This window comes from Cervus elaphus, chromosome 19 (genome assembly GCF_910594005.1).
Source record: "Cervus elaphus chromosome 19, mCerEla1.1, whole genome shotgun sequence".
NCBI classification, from domain to species: domain Eukaryota; kingdom Metazoa; phylum Chordata; class Mammalia; order Artiodactyla; family Cervidae; genus Cervus; species Cervus elaphus.
Window position 1 is genome coordinate 65,163,321 of NC_057833.1, and position 16,200 is coordinate 65,179,520.

Here is a 16,200-nt window from a genome sequence, read left to right on the forward strand (position 1 = left end):
GGGATGGTAGTTCGCCAGGCTCTGCTGCCCGTGGGACTCTCCAGGCAAGAATACCGAGGCAGGTGGCCACTGCCTTCTCCAGGTGTAGCCAATAAATAATTAAAATAAAACAAAACAGTGCCCAGTTCACCAGCTCTGGGAAGGCCGTCTCACCCATGTAAGAAGCATCTACTAAGTGCCTATCTCACGCTCAGGAGAGCTCTGAACAAGGCAGAGCCCTCCTCACAGGCAGGCTCCAGACCAGCGGACGAACCCCAGGCTGTCCAGCCTCTCACATCTCACATCCTGAACAGGAAAAGGAAATGCAGAGTCGCGCGGCACGAGAGGATACAGCAGGCTGGGTTCACGCACTGCCCTGCCGAGTCCTCCCTGTGGACCATCACCTTCAGTCCCGTGAATGGCCCTGCGAGGGAGGTGGCACAATTATGTGCCCGCACCTGTGTAATTACAACCCGGGGCATCACGCAGGTCAGCAACGAGCTCTGGGTTACCTGCCCGGCGCAGGGCGGAGCTGAGATGCAAACCCAAGCAGTCTGGCTCAGGGCTCTCCCCAGCCGCCGTTCTCAGCCACCACGCCATCAGTTCCAAGCCACGTGGGCTGGACTTCCCCGAGACGGAGCTAGGAGCTCCCAGAGGGATCCTGACTGCCCTGGCTGGCAAGGGCAAACGGATATCCTTGAGCAGCAGACCAGAAGCACCATTCCGTGTTCATCGCCTGAAAGGACTGAGCTGGAAGGACCTGCCCTGCAGGCAAAGGTCACGACCTGGCCCCGCAGGGGTTTACAGCCCGTGCCAGGGAGCGAGCAGCTGGTGAGAGTTAACTCGGGGGGAGGGGCGGGGGGGGGCAGTCCGGGGCCCTTCCAGGAGGAGGAGAACATTCTCGCTCACGTTTTCCTTAAGCTGTGTGCAGCGGTGGGTCTTGCCCGAGAGCTGGCCTTTCTTTAGGAGCTAAGGATCATACCGCACAAGGTCTTACTCATGGAATTGCTTTTCTCAGGCTCTTTGTTAACGGCTGTAATTGTAGCAAATCTTGCCTGGGGACCTGTTTCTCAAGACTTGTTCCCCTGATGACACAGCCCAGGACCTGTTCTCCCTGGCTAGTCTCCGACTGTTATCTCAGGATGTCTGCCTTGGGGGAGGGTCTGGGGGAGCTCTTACACCTCAAGGTATTCTTTTTCTCTATTCTCAGCAGTCAGCTGAGAAGTATCCAATGCTAACAGTGGGGGTGGGTACTCTTTCTACCTCCTTCTGATGTCCGTGTCAGCAGCTTTATCTGTCACTTTCACTTTCAATGAACATCTAACCAAGGCTCTCGTGAATGAGACGGCCTCTGGTCCCGGAGGTGAGTCTTCGGAGACCACGAATCCAGCGCCGCGGCTCGCCGTAAGCTGTCGCGGGCAGGGGTCGGGCAGAGCTGGGCGCCCCAGGGCGGGCGGCCCTTGTTCTCTGACAGCGTGCCCCAGGCCGCGCTGCAGACGCCCCAGCACCCTGGGCAGGCACAAAAAGGCCCGGGGCGGCCCCCTGCACTGGGCGTCTCCTCCTGGGGCCACCAGGGCCGGGGCGGAGCGCGCCGCCCCTATCCCCGCCCCTCCCTCACCCGCTCTCAGCCTCCTGACTGCGCGGCCCTCGGGCCCAGCCCACGGCCTGGACACTCGGGGCCTCCTGACTCAGGGCTCCAAGGAGCCAGAGCTCCCCGTGTGCCCTCCACCTCTGAACAGTGCCGACCACCACCCTGAACGGACCCTGACGTTCCCATCGGGTCACAAGTCCCCCTTTGCTCCTCAGTTCAGTTCAGTTGCTCAGTTGTGTCCGACTCTTTGGGACCCCATGAATCGCAGCACACCAGGCCTCCCTGTCCATCACCAACTCCCAAGGTTTACTCAAACTCATGTCCATTGAGTCAGTGATGCCATCCAACCATCTCATCCACTGTCGTCCCCTTCTCCTCCTGCCCTCAATCCCTCCCAGCATCAGGGTCTTTTCCAATGAGTCAGCTCTTCACATCAGGTGGCCAAAGTATTTGGAGTTTCAGCTTCAACATCAGTCCTTCCAATGAATATTCAGGACTGATCTCCTTTAGGATGGACTCGTTGGATCTCCTTGCAGTCCAAGGGACTCTCAAGAACACCACAGTTCAAAAGCATCCATTCTTTGGCGCTCAGCTTTCTTTATAGTCCAACTCACATCCATACATGACCACTGGAAAAACCACAGACTTGACTAGATGGACCTTTGTTGGCAAAGTAATGTCTCTGCTGTTTATTTATTTATTTATTTTTTTAATTTTCTTGTCCAAGGCCTAGGAAAAGGGGGCAGTGGTCAGAAGGAAGGCTTGAATTAACTTTGCCTCTTGATTTTATGAGCAACAAGTTCACCAGAGGTCACAGTTACCCCCAAGTAGCAATGCCCAGGGACCTGCTCTCTACTTGATCTATTCTGGAAATACCATTTAAAATTTCTCTGAATACAGGCTCCCCAAATATGGAAACTCTCCTAGGCCTAAGTCATGTCTAGAAGTACATATAAGGAAACTAACATCTAAAGGACTGCATCCCATCTCTAATCACAAACATACTATCCTGTCTTCAGATCAAGTCCCAAAAATCTTACTGTCCCTAACCCTCTGCTCTCTATAATTTTGAAACAAACAACCTATCTTACGTGACATCTTAAAAGGAAACTTGTACCTCTCCTAGGACCTTCAATAAGATAAGTCCAATCCTCCATCTTTCACTCCTCAGCTAAATAGAGTAGCTTAGAGGCACTGAAAGGGGCTTCCCTGGTGGCTCAGACAGTAAAGAATCTGCCTGCAATGCAGGAGACCCAGGTTCAATTCCTAGGTCAGGAAGATCCCTGGAGAAGAGAATGGCAACCCACTCCAGTATTCCTGCCTGAAGAATCCCATGCAGAGAAGCATGGTTGGCTACCGTCCGTGGAGTCACAAAGTCGGACAAAACTGAGCAACTCTCATAGAGACACACTGAAAAAGCAGCCTTTCTCCAATAGACAGCCTAGGACCTGAGAGGTGAGGTTAGAGGCCTCCTACAGGGAAAAGGGCTGATTTGTTCCCCCTTCTGCCCTATTCCTTTCAGGGTCACAAAATCTCCTTTCTGAAAGACTCTCTTGGGTTCCCCGGATTCCAAACCATCTTCCTTCTTGGAAATTCCATCTCCTTTCTGGTACTTCGCCCCTTACCTTTTTCTTTCCCATTATTCATCACTTTTCTCCCTCCATCTCTTCTCGTTTTTCCCTCTACCTTCTCTCCTAATATTGATGACAACAGCCACCCGTGCTACCTAAGCATTACCATGTGCTAGGCCCTGTGCTAAATAAAGAAAATTCATTGTGTCACCTAGTTCTCACAACTCATTGCACTGCCTCTATTATTCCAGTTGACACACGAGGAAGCCCATTCACTCAATCTTCCTTCCAAAGCCCTTACTCCATAGCAGGCTCCCATGCCTCCTACATCACCTTGGCCTTCTCTTGACTCGGACTCTTACCTCCCTGGGGGCCCCAATACAACTCCTATCTCCGACTTTAAACCTCCTTGCTGAACCTGCTCCCAGAATTCTCACTTCTCACAAAGCCCCTTCGCTCGAGTCTCCTCTCCGAATCAACTACCAAAGAGGTCCTCTCGCCTCATTCATCTCCTCAGCCAGTTTTCTCTTAGGACCCCTACCTCACACCGGTGGCCCCTTCTCGTTCCCGCCGCGGGTGCGTCCGTTGGGGACCGCGAACGGGAGTGCGCCTGCGCAATGGGACCCTCACCCTAACTGCAGCCGCGCGCCCCAAAGGGTGGTTGTGCGGGGGCTCTCGCCCTCCCACACACGCACACTCTGCAAAGGCTCAAGGAAGTGGAAGAGGAGGGAAAGAGGGAAAGGAGAGGGGGAAAAGGAGAGAGGTAGAGGAAAAAGGGCGCAGCTGGCACAAACCAGCCGTCTATCGCCCAGCTCCGCGGACACTTCCTATTGTTACTAGGAAACAGGAAGTGTCCTAGCGTCCGTCTCTGCTGTTTAATATGCTGTCTATGTTGGTCATAACCTTCCTTCCAAGGAGTAAGCGTCTTTTTATTTCATGGCTGCAGTCAACATCTGCAGTGATTTTGGAGCCCCCCAAAATAAAGTCAGCCACTGTTTCCCCATCTATTTGCCATGAAGTGATGGGACTGGATGCCATGATCTTAGTTTTCTGAACATTGAACTTTAAGCCAACTTTTTCACTCTCCTCTTTCACTTTCATTAAGACGCTTTTTAGTTCTTCTTTGCTCCTAGTGAAATCAAATCTGGGATGGAAATAGGTGACCAACGATCTCTGCTAAAAACATAACAACATTCAAAACATCCTAGTCGAAGCTAGCGCGGTGATGCCAGCCATCACGAGGCCCCACAGGTCAATAATGTGTTTACGCCCTAGAGTCCCCGAGACCTGCCTGGAGAGGAGAAAGGCCCCTGCCCTCTCTCCTCAGCTGAGGACTGAACTCCCCATGGTCCCTGCACCTCCAGCACTGGTCTGCCTCTCTTCCCAGACCGCACACGCCTCATGAGGTTCTCCAAGAAGCCAGCCGCGCGGTCCTTGTCACAGAAAAGAACGTCTGCCCTAAGCCTGGGGAATTCTCTCAGATTTTTAAAAATCTACACAAAGATAAGGAGTACAGTCTTTCTAGTGGTTCCCCCAGAGCAGCCTTGAATAAGGCCCTCCACTCTCTCCACACACTCTGGGGACCGCTTCCTGACCCCAGGCTTAGCAAGAGCTTAAATGGTGGCTGCTTTCTTTCAGCCACTCAACAGGTATGCAAGAAGCCGCGGAGCCAGGAACAACCCTGGCCAGAGAATGAAATACGAGGCCGAGCAGCAGGACTTGGAATCAGCTCTGCACCCCCTGATCAATCCTGAGCACACTTCCACAGCCCGTCAAGCCCAGCCATTGAGGGCAGAATTACAGAGGACTCAGTGTCGCCTTGGTCCTGAAAGAGAAGCCACCTCCCACGTGGGCGCTGAGACAGACAGCCAAGACACGGGCCTCAGAAAAGGTTTCATCTGAGAAGAAACTCAATCAGGATACATACTTCGGATATTCATTAACACAAAGCAAATATGCTGGACATTCAATACCCTAAAGCAGTTTTCCTAACAGCTTTCTATTTCCAAACCCAACTTTAACAGTCTGAACAAAGGAGGCTGCAGGCCACAAGAAAGTAAACTAAGACATTAAACAGAAACAATTTCAAATGAAATTAATTTAAGTTTATTCAACAAAAGATACATAGGTGGCTGTCAAATAATTTAAAGAACCTACATTTCACACACAAAACCTGTATTTTCACATGGTTGAAGGATGTGGATGTGTCTTTTTTTTCCCTTAAGGGGAAATAAAATATGTATTGACCAATTCAAGGTACACCATGAGATAATCAGTTATTCATAAGAGAAAGTCAATGTAGTAAAAATCAGTTTAATTAACGAAGTTTTTGCAACAAGTTTATCATTTAAGTCTGTCAGCTGATTTTTCTTGTTTCTCCAACTGGGCAGAGTCCACAGCCTTAAAAAGTAAGAGTGGGCAGAGGTAAATCATGGGCCCGAACCACAGAGCATCCTGAGTGTCAGGCCTCGGGGACCTCTGTCTGCCTCCTTCTCCCAGCCCCGCCCGCCCCTACCACCACTTCTCAAAGCAGATGTGCTCTCTGGGGACGCGGCTGCTCTCTAGCTCCTTGGAAAAGAAGTCTGTCATGGGAGGTGGACCACAAATGTAGAACAAGGTCTCTTTCGAAATGTAATCCCTTATCTCCTTCTCCGTTATTCTTCCTTCTGCCAAAAGCACAGAATAAACACCAAGTTAAGCCAGATGTGTTTGTACTGAAAGGGGGAAGGACCGACCACAGCTTGGCAACAGAGTTTATTTTCAATAACTGGGCCCAGAGGTCGCGCCCCAAGTCATCCACCCTGGACCCCAGCAGAGAGCGTGTCTCCAGGCTTCCTGAAGCCACAGCGAGCAACGTGCGCAGCTGGTCACCACGCGCTCTCCAGACAGGGCCGGGCAGCATGCTGGTCTTTGGGACAGATTCAAAACTGCCTTCAGCAAAGTAACTAAACTGCTTTGTGAGAAATCCTTCCAGGAGGGGAAACCACGAGAAATTTAAATGACTATTAATGGCAAATGGAACTGATTCAGTCAAAGCTGGAGGATAAATTCTCTGTATGCATATTACAGCAATGACGCAAAGGTCCCCTAAAAAAATGCAGAAAATAAATTTTTAATATAGGCAGCAGGAGATCTGTATATAATAAGTGAACACAACTAATCTCTCCTTATGTTTCCATGATGAATCATCTCTCAATCCCCCAGGTAGTGACATTCCCAGCCAGCAACTCCCAACAATAAAGCATTTACACTCAACCAATTGGTACGTCCACACAGTAATGGCATGGAGACCGTCAAAATACCTTTTAGGAGACTCACCCGTGATGTATGGTCTGAGGTCTGCACTGATTTGTGTAGTCTGTTTTGTAACATGCAAACTGCATGCAATCTTCTCAGGAAATTCATTTACTAGATCGAGGATATTTTTCTGGAATGTCAAACGTATTTGGTCACACGACAATTTTAAAAAATCAAAACAGATGTGCACCCCCCGGACGCCGAAGCTCCACTGACAATTCTGCACACGTCCGCTGCTCGGCTCTCCACTTAGAGAGGCATTGTTTGCAGCCGGGCAGGCCAGAGCAATCTGAGTGCGGGGGGCTATTTGCCTTTAATTGAAATCTGAATATGCTAACAAGCATATTACTAACTCTCCAGGAGTTTTTGCTTTTTTCTTTTCTCTCAGGCGTGGGCAATTAAGCAGCAGTTTCACTGACCACAGTTGCGTCTTTTAACTGCTTCTGTTCTTTTGTTCGTCCTTGCAGCTGCAAAGCAACCCAGAGCAAAAGCCTTCTCCTGTCAGATCGACTTGGTTCCTGCAGATGCACCGATGGGGGTTTCACATACTGAGCTGGGTCTCACCTACTCCTGGGGCACCCAGGCCCACTCGCAGGCCTCCTGACCCTCTGGAGAGCCCCAGAGGCAGGCTGAATTTTCTGCTCACCCACCTCCAGACTCAAGCCCACCAGACCCGCCCTCTTCTGTGACTGCACTGGGAGGCTCCTTAGCACTAGCTTTTTTAATAGTTTTGGGCAGGATAGGATGCTTTGGTTAATTCTCACTTGAACAGGGCTCAGCCTTTCAAGCCTCTGGCTTGAACTGTTGCAGAGAAGAGCGATGGAGAGAAGGCAGGCCCAGGCCACGAGCCTGCTCACGCCCAGCTAATCAAGACACACACTGCTCCCTACCTTGAACAGGAGCTCGCTGGTGTCTTTCGCGCTGTAGAGCAGTCTGACTGTCCCCATCTCATACCCCTGCCCCTTGCTCGCCCGTTCTCTGTAGAGATCGGCCGCGTGCCGCAGGATGGAAAGCAGGGGGTTAATCCCGACGCCTCCTGCGATCAACACGAGGTTTCTGGAGGCGTCCGAGGGCTGTGGGTCGAAGAAGAACTGCCCCCCGACTCTCAGAGCCACCTCGGAGTCCAGGGTGCACTGCAGGGGACAGAGAAGAGCCTTCAGTCCTCTGTGGCAAAGGCCTGACACCAAACGCTCGCCCGTAGTAAGGCTGAGCGTCTGCCCCCGGCACGTCTATCGGTTTCTAGGCCATCTTCACTCACTCACAGCTGCTGTGGGGCCGTAAACCAATTCCACTCGTGCGTTCCCCAGGCCGTTTGCGCGTCCACCTTCATGATGCAGGCAGCACAGCCATGCCGGATGCAGACAAGGAGGCCCGCCTCAGTGACTCTGCCACGTGATGACTTCCCGGTGATGAACTAGCTGGCTTGTGCAGAGAGGCCCTGGGCCCAGGGGACAGCCTGGAAGCAGGAGGTGAGGACCACTCCCACCCCTGCAGGCCAAGGGGCTGCTTCTGAGTAAGGACACCTAAAGCAAGGTGACTGACGGGGCTGCATGCGCTGGCTCTCCAGGGGGGCACGCTGCCCCAAGGGCGGCATTCTGGAGGCTGTAACCGGAATCTGAGGGACCCAGCTGGCATTTAGAGGGCGGGGCCCGAGACGCCGGATGTGGAGTCAGGGGTGTCCCAAAGCTGCTCCTACTAAGCAGACGGCTAAACCGGCAGGAGTTCCGTGGGCCAGTTTCTGCTGGTAGTTTGATGCCAGCCCTCTGGCACCACGGAAATCAGCAGATACAACAAATGTCAGAGAGTCGGTCTAATCTGCAACACACAGGGGCTGCCCTGCATGATGTCTTTCTGAACGATCCACGGGATGTTCATGGAGGTGAAACCAGTTCACAAGGATCTGAGACTAGACCTTAATTCATTTTATATTTGCATGGATCTAACGTCACCTGCTTTTGAACTGTGGTGTTGGAGAAGACTCTTGAGAGTTCCTTGGACTGCAAGGAGATCCAACCAGTCCATCCTAAAGATCAGTCCTGGGTGTTCACTGGAAGGACTGATGCTGAAGCTGAAACTCCAATACTTTGGCCACCTCATGTGAAAAGTTGACTCATTGGAAAAGACCCTGATGCTGGGAGGGATTGAGGGCAGGAGGAGAAGGGGACGACAGAGGACGACATGGCTAGGTGGCATCACCGACTCGATGGGCATGGGTTTGGGTGGACTCCAGGAGTTGGTGATGGACAGGGAGGCCTGGCATGCTGCGATTCATGGGGTCGCAAAGAGTCGGACATGACTGAGCAACTGAACTGAACTGACTGAACATCACCTGAACTTTCCAGAATGTTACCGCCATGTAGACTGTATGGCGTTGTGTCCAGAACTTTACCAAGCATGTTCACTGTTCTAGAAAACCACACCTGAGTGTGCAGCACGCATGGGTGGTCCTGTCGCCGGGCGACGGCTGTGCGCCATCTGCATTTGCAGATGTGTATTCACACGTGGTGATCCTATGCTGAGAAGCAGAAACCTGACTGACTGCCTCATGCTACCTTCTAGTTTAGGCATGCCCCACCATTTCCTGGGCTTCCCTTGTGGCTCCACTGGTAAAGAATCCCCCTGCAATGCAGGAGACTTGGGTTCAATTCCTGGGTTGGGAAGATCCCCCCGAGAAAAGAAAGGCTGCCCACTCCAGTATTCTGGCCTGGAGAATCCCATATACTGTATAGTCCATGGGGTCACAAAGAGTCAGACATGACTGAGTGACTTCCACGTCACTCACCATTTCTATGCTTAAGCACAGTCTGATTATGGATCACTTTCCTTTGCTTCTCCTTTGTATTATACTTTGTATTACAGACAGCATATTAAAAAACAGAGCGATTACTTCGCCAACAAAGGTCCATCTAGTCAAGGCTATGGTTTTTCCAGTAGTCATGTATGGATGTGAGAGTTGAACTATAAAGAAAGCTGAGCACCGAAAAATTGATGCTTTTGAACTGTGGTGCTGAAGACTCTTGAGAGTCTCTTGGACTGCAAGGAGATCCAACCAGTCCATCCTAAAGGAGATCATTCCTGGGTGTTCATTGGAAGGACTGATGCTGAAGCTGGAACTCCAATACTTTGGCCACCTGATGGGAAGATCTGACTCATTGGAAAAGACCCTGATGCTGGGAAAGATTGACGGCAGGAGGAGAAGGGACGACAGAGGATGAGATGGTTGGATGGCATCACCGACTCAATGGACATGGGTTTAGATGGACTCTGGGAGTTGCTCCATGGTGGGCTCCCTGTTGGACAGGGAGGCCTGGTGTGCTGCGGTTCATGGGGTCGCAAAGAGTTGGACACGACTGAGTGACTGAACTGACGATTTTTTTTTTTTTAATGTACTTGATTACATGAACTCTGAATTTCATTTCGGAAATAGAAGGGGGCACTGGATCTGGCAGTGTTGAGAACCCCTAGTTTGGAGAAAAACATGTTGACCGAGGGGTCAGAAGGCTGAATCTTATTCAGAGCCCCTAGGAGTCAGCAAGCCCGTGCGCTCCTCAGAGCCTCTGCTTCCGCACCTGGACAATGGGCCCCTGCCCCAGGCCTGCTCACTGCCCCCGGGGTGCGGTGGGCATCGCACGACACCACGGGGAGGCCCCCAGCAGCAAGTGCCACGTGGAGGGTGTTCTGGTCACGGGGCTGTAACAGAAGAAGACACACAGAGGCGCCTGCCTCCTTCTCTCCTGTCACCAAAGGAATCAGGAAACCTATGTTAGGAGCATTCCTGATCAAATCAACTGAGTGGACTCCCTCCTAAGGATTCTGAAGACCAACCCTGAGCACTCACCCAGCACCCTGCCCGACATGTACGCAGTAAGTACTTTTTGATATGAATTTAATTTGGGGCTCTATCACTCAAAGAGTTAAAATTTAGAAAAAAAAAATCTAAGAAAAAATGAAAATCATTTGGTCAAGAACTGCTAAATGAATGGAAATTCTCCCTCTGAGTGGGGGGTGGGGGTGGTGGGGGTGGTAACTGAACTTAACTATTCTTAACTATTTTAAATATATGGGAGATTTTTACATGAAGGATGGTAAGTGGGTTTTCATTTTTGACAGAAGAAATTAGCAGCAAGGGCACATTCCATTAGGAATAACTAAAATCTAGGAACTGAGACACTGGCTACCATGTGCTTTTAAAACGTTCCTTTTCCTTACAAGTCTCGAAAGCAGAAACCTGCAGGGGCTCGACCTCATGACAACAGTGGTGGTAATCCCTCTCTAACACCCCTCCCCTTCTTGCTTGCCTATATATTTCTCTTTATCTGTAAGAATTGAAGAGTGGAAGAGGCTAAGAAATGGGAGAGAAGACATTCTATCCAACGGTCACCTTCAGCGTGGTTAGTGATGACAACAAGCAAAGCCTTTAGGTTATTGTTTTTAGAAACCAGAGTATTTTCAACCCTAAAGTTGGCAAGAAAATGTGCCCCAGGGAAAGATAATACTCAAGAAGCCTGTCGTCTCCTTAGTGACAAGATGATCTTCAGGAGATCTATCTGCTAATTTGCTAGCATCTGGAAGGAATCAAAAGCCATCTTTGTCTTTTGTTGATCAATAAAAACCGCCAGGGTAGCAGGAACACGAGACTTAAAGGTACTGTAGAGTATAAAATGGAAGCGTGTAAAGGGACATTACCTCCAATTACACGGCAATGTATCTAATCTGGGTATAGATTTTCTACTTGTGAAATAAACAACTTCTTCACAGCAACTGGAGCCCAGCACACAATAGCTGTCTAGAACCCTTCACCCTGCCAGGAGCTTGAGCCAAAGTAGATAAAATAGAGGAAGACATTTATGGCACTTTATTCCACGTCCCAGCAGAGCAGCCTGCTGCCACCCAGACACTCACACGCCTCTATTGTCCACTCTAATAGCTTAATAAAGACAAATTCTCAGGAGGAAAACAGCCACCTGAGAACAGTTCCAAGAAAAACCTGACTTCATAAAGGCTGCCTGAAACTCCCACTGGGCAGAGTGCAGCAGGCACCACAATTGGGATGTGCATTCAAGCAATGCCACTTGGAGATTTTCTGCAGCCTCTTAGTTCCTTCACTGAAGTGTCAATGAGCCATGAAACCAAGCAAGGAGCTATGGACCAGGACCAGGTCCAGGTCACGTGGGCGGCCAACGGCTGGAGGGGACCGTGGTACTGCGGGCCAGGCGGGGGTGGCTGAGCTCCTTTAACACTGAGCTCCCGCCCCTGGGGCGTGTGTTAACAGCTCAGGATACAACCTGGAGATAGTATAGGGGAAAATCCAAAGGGAATCTAAAAAGGAATGAGGTAGCCCAGGCCACACCAAAGGAAGGACACAGAAGGTCACAGGGTAAAAATGTGACAGGATACATTTACAATGGAAACGCTAAGGCAAGCAGCTGGAAATGTGTCTAAACTGACACAACGTGCCATGTAAAACCTAAGAATATATTTTTAATGCTGCTGTAGGTCTAGAAATCTTTTAGTTTTTAAAATTATCTTCCAGTAACAGTTTTTTTTTTTTTTTTTGTTACACAGTTCAATGAATTTTAACACAAACATAGAGAAGCACAACTACCACCAAAAGCAAGATACTGAACAGTCCTGTTGGCACCCCAAACCCCACTTTGCTATCCCTTTCTGCTCCCACCCTTCCCCACTCTAGCCCATCAAGCACTGATCTGTTTCTACAGCCGTATTTCTGTCTTCCAGACTGTAGCATAAATGAGACTGGCTTCTTTCACGCACATAACGCCCCTGAGATTCACCCACGCTGCTGTGTGCATCGACAGCCGATCTGTTTTTACTGCTGGGAAATGCTGCAGATTCGGTTCCAGACCACTGCCATCAAGTACTGAAGTCAAGTGTGCTTGCCTGTGCGTGCTCAGTCATCTCTGACTCTGTGACCCCGTGGGCTCCCCTGTCCATGGAATTTTCCCAGGCCAGAATATTGGAGTGGGCTGCCATTCCCTTCTCCAGGGGATCTTCCTGACTCAGGGGTCAAACCTGCATCTCCTGCACTGGCAGGCAGGTTCCTTATCACTGGGCCGCGTGGCAGATCACAGCCGTTGTGAGGTTTCCCAGTAAGCATAAAAGTTACGCTTACACTATACTTCAGTCTTTTAAGTGTGCAATAGCAATATGTCTTAAAAAAAAAAAATTAATACAAAGATATAGCAATCAACAGTTTTGTACTAGCATAGACAGATAGATCAAAAGAAAAGGTCAGAAAGCCCTGAAATAAATCCACTCACTTATGGCCACTTAATCGATGACAAAGGAGGCAAAAATACACAGTGGAGGAAAGACAGTCTCTTTACTAAAGTGGTGCTGGGAAAACTGGACAGCTGTATGTAAAAGAATGAAATAAGAACATTCTCTAACACCATACAGAAAAATAAAACCTCAAAATGGATTAAATAACCTAAATGTCAAGACCAGATACTATAAAACTAGAGGAAAATATAGGCTACTCTTTGACAGAAATCACAGCAATATTTTCTTAGATATATCTCCTAGAGTAATGGGAATAAAAAACAAAAATAGAAAAATGGGACCTAATTAAACTTAAGAGCTTTCCTTTGCATAGCAAAGGAAAACATAAACAAAAAGACTATAGGAAAGTATTTGCAAATGCTGCAACCAACAAGGGTTTAATTTCCAAAATATACAAACAGATCATACAGCTTAATACAAAAAAAGAAGAAAAAAACAATTAAAACACAGGCAGAAGGCCTAAACAGACATTTCTCCAGAGAGATGTACAAATGGCCAACAGGCACATGAAAAGATGCTCCATATCACTGACTACTGGAGAAATGCAAATCAAAGCTACAATGAGGAACCACCTCACCTCACTCCAGTCAGAATGACCATCACCAGAAAGTCTACAAATAAGAAATACTGAAGAGGGTGTTGTGGGAATATAAACTGATAACAGCCACTATGGAGAACAGCATGGAAGTTCCTTAAAAAACTAAGAATAGAGTTACCATATGATCCCACAATCCCACTCCTGGGCATATCTAGAGAAAACTGGAATTTTAAAAGATACATGCACCGCTATGTTCATAGCAGCAGTATTCACAATTGCCAAGACATGGCAACAACTTAACTGTCCATCAACAGATGAATGGATAAAGAAAATGGAGTACACAAATGCAATGGACTACTACTCAGCCATAAAAAAGAATGAAATAATGCCATTTGAAGCTACATGGATGGACTTGGAGATTGTCATATTAAGTGAAGTAAGTCAGACAGAGAAAGACAAATACCATATATCACATATGAAGTCTAAAAGATGATACCAAAAAAACATATTTACAAAACAGAAATGAAGGGGATGGCAGTAAAAAAAACTCATGGTTACCAAAGGGGAAAACATACATTAGGAGTTTGGGATTAACATACATGCACCTATAATGAAGACAGTGAACAACAAGGACCTACTATATAGCACAGGGAACTATGTTCAGTATCTCATAACAACCTATAATGGAAAAGTATCTGAAAAAGAATTTATATGCATATATGAATAGCTGGTCACTGCTGTACATCTGAAACTAATATTGTAAATTACAATAAAAAATTTTCTTCATATAAAGAAACCTTTATTGCTAAAAAAAAAATACTAACAACCATCTAACAGCACAGGGTTGCCACAAACATTCAATTATAGAAGAACACAATTATCTATAAAGTGTAGTAAGGTGAAACACAGTAAAACAAGGTCTGCCTGTACATTATATGAATGTATCACAGTTCCTTCACCCACTCACCTGCTGAGGGATGTTTGGATTGTTTCCGGTTTTTGAGGACTATGATTAGAACCACTATAAACATTCACATTCAGATTTCTGTATGAACAATTCTTTTGTTTCTCTAGAATGAACACCCAGGAGTCATACTGCTAGGTACTGTGGTGAAGTGTGTCTAATTTCATATGAAACTGCAGAAATAATTTCCAGAACGGCTGTAGCCCTTGCATTCCTGCTGACACCATAAGCAACATAAGAGTTCCAGTTGCTCCACGTCACTGGCATCACTTGCTATGGTCGACACTTTAAATCTGAGATGTTCTAATAGGTCTGCAGATGTATCCCACTAGGTATGGTTTTAACCTGCATTTCCCTAATGATGAGTGATGCGGACTGTCGTTTCACTCCTTATTTGTCATTTTTATATCCTTTTTAGCAAAGTGTCTGTTCAATCCTTTGTCCATTTAAAAATTAGGTTTGCTTCCTTTTTGCTGCCTTTTGAGTTCTTCATATATTGTGGATACAAGTCCTTTGTTGGCTATCTAAATTGCAAACACTTTCTCATAGGCTGTGGCTTGTTATTAAAATTTCTGTTAATAGTGTATTTTGCAGGAAAAAAAATTTTTAGTTTTGATTAAATCTGATATATAAATCTTCCCTTTTATGGATCTCTCTTTCTGTGTCATGTCTAAGAACTATGCCTATGCTGCTGTTAAGAATATTTCCTATGTCTTCTAAAACCTTTATAGTTTTACATTTTAGACCTTAGACCTACAACATATTTTAATTTTGAATATAACGTGTGAGATTTAGGTCAGGGCTCTCTGTTTTATTTTTGCATATGGAGAGACAACTACTCAGCATTGTTTGTTGAAAATGTCACTGCTTCTCCGTTGAATCTCTTTAGCACCTTTGTCAAAGTTCAAAAGGTTGTATGTGTCAGTCTATTTCTGAACACTTTAATTTGTCCCTTTGATCTGTATGCTTATTCCTTCACCAATACTACACTGTACTGATTATTGTAGCCTTATTTTAATCTTAAATTTGAGCAATATGATTCCTCATACTTTAGGCTTCTTTTTCAAAACTGCTTTCACCATCCTTGTTTCTTTTCTCTTCCATATAAATTTCAAAATCAGTTTGTCTGTATCTACAATATTTGCGGTACAGCACACTCTGTTTTGTGATCCCAGGTGGCTCAGTAGTAAAGAATCCGCCTGCTAATGCAGGATATCCAGGTGCAGTCCTTGGGTCAGACAGATGCCATGAAGGAGGAAATGGCAACCTACTCTAGCATTCTTGCCTGGAAAATCCCATGGACAGGGGAGCCTGGTGGGTGGGCTACAGTCCACAGGGTCGCAAAGAGTCAGACAAGACTTAAGGACTGAGTAGGCACACACCCATTCTCCTTTCTGGTAGAGAGGAGAAGAAAGTGCCTGGGATGGGATGTAGACTGTTGGTAAGTAAAGAAGGCACACTCCAGAAATGAAGGGGATGGCAGTAAAAAAAAAAAAGACAAGGATCAAAAAGCAAGAAGACAGATCTTTTCTGAGCTCACTCTTTATTATGAGAATTCTAGCAGGTGTGTGGAGCCGCATAGGGCCGTGCTGAGCCCCACGGTGAACCGTGAGTTATTAGCGGCAAATGCAGACTCCACAGAGTCATGAGTGCAGAGCTTCCCAGAGACTGAAATGGAGAGGCAACCACACCACGGGTTTAGCAGTGCTCAGGTCTGGGCAGGAAAAGTATGTAATCAGAGATCATTTTCCCCCCAAATAATGAAAGAATGGTAGCTTAATTCCCTTCATTTAGGACAGTGAGGACAAAATAATCTGATTTATAGAATCACCACTGACAAGACACCCAGAGAGCCAATTTTCAAAACCTTACATATAAAGTAAAATGCTTTAAGTCTAAAGTAGGATTCAACTGAATACTGTTTGCTGACCCAGAAGGAATTTCCAGATTCCAGGGT

At 47.4% G+C, this 16,200-nt stretch overlaps 1 protein-coding gene across 11 annotated transcripts in view; it reads right to left on the bottom strand.

The window, feature by feature from the left end:
* Positions 1–5,224: 5,224 nt before the first annotated feature.
* Positions 5,225–16,200, bottom strand: part of OXNAD1 (oxidoreductase NAD binding domain containing 1) — a 45,241-nt gene continuing 34,265 nt past the window's right edge. For all 11 annotated transcript variants that reach the window (XM_043873893.1, XM_043873892.1, XM_043873886.1 and 8 more), the window contains 3 exons: positions 7,329–7,571; positions 6,460–6,568; positions 5,225–5,807 (listed from right to left, as the gene is read on the bottom strand). In XM_043873893.1, the coding sequence (XP_043729828.1) occupies positions 5,653–5,807; positions 6,460–6,568; positions 7,329–7,571 (507 nt within the window). In that variant the 3' untranslated portion in view covers positions 5,225–5,652. The remainder of the gene's footprint in view (positions 5,808–6,459; positions 6,569–7,328; positions 7,572–16,200) is intronic.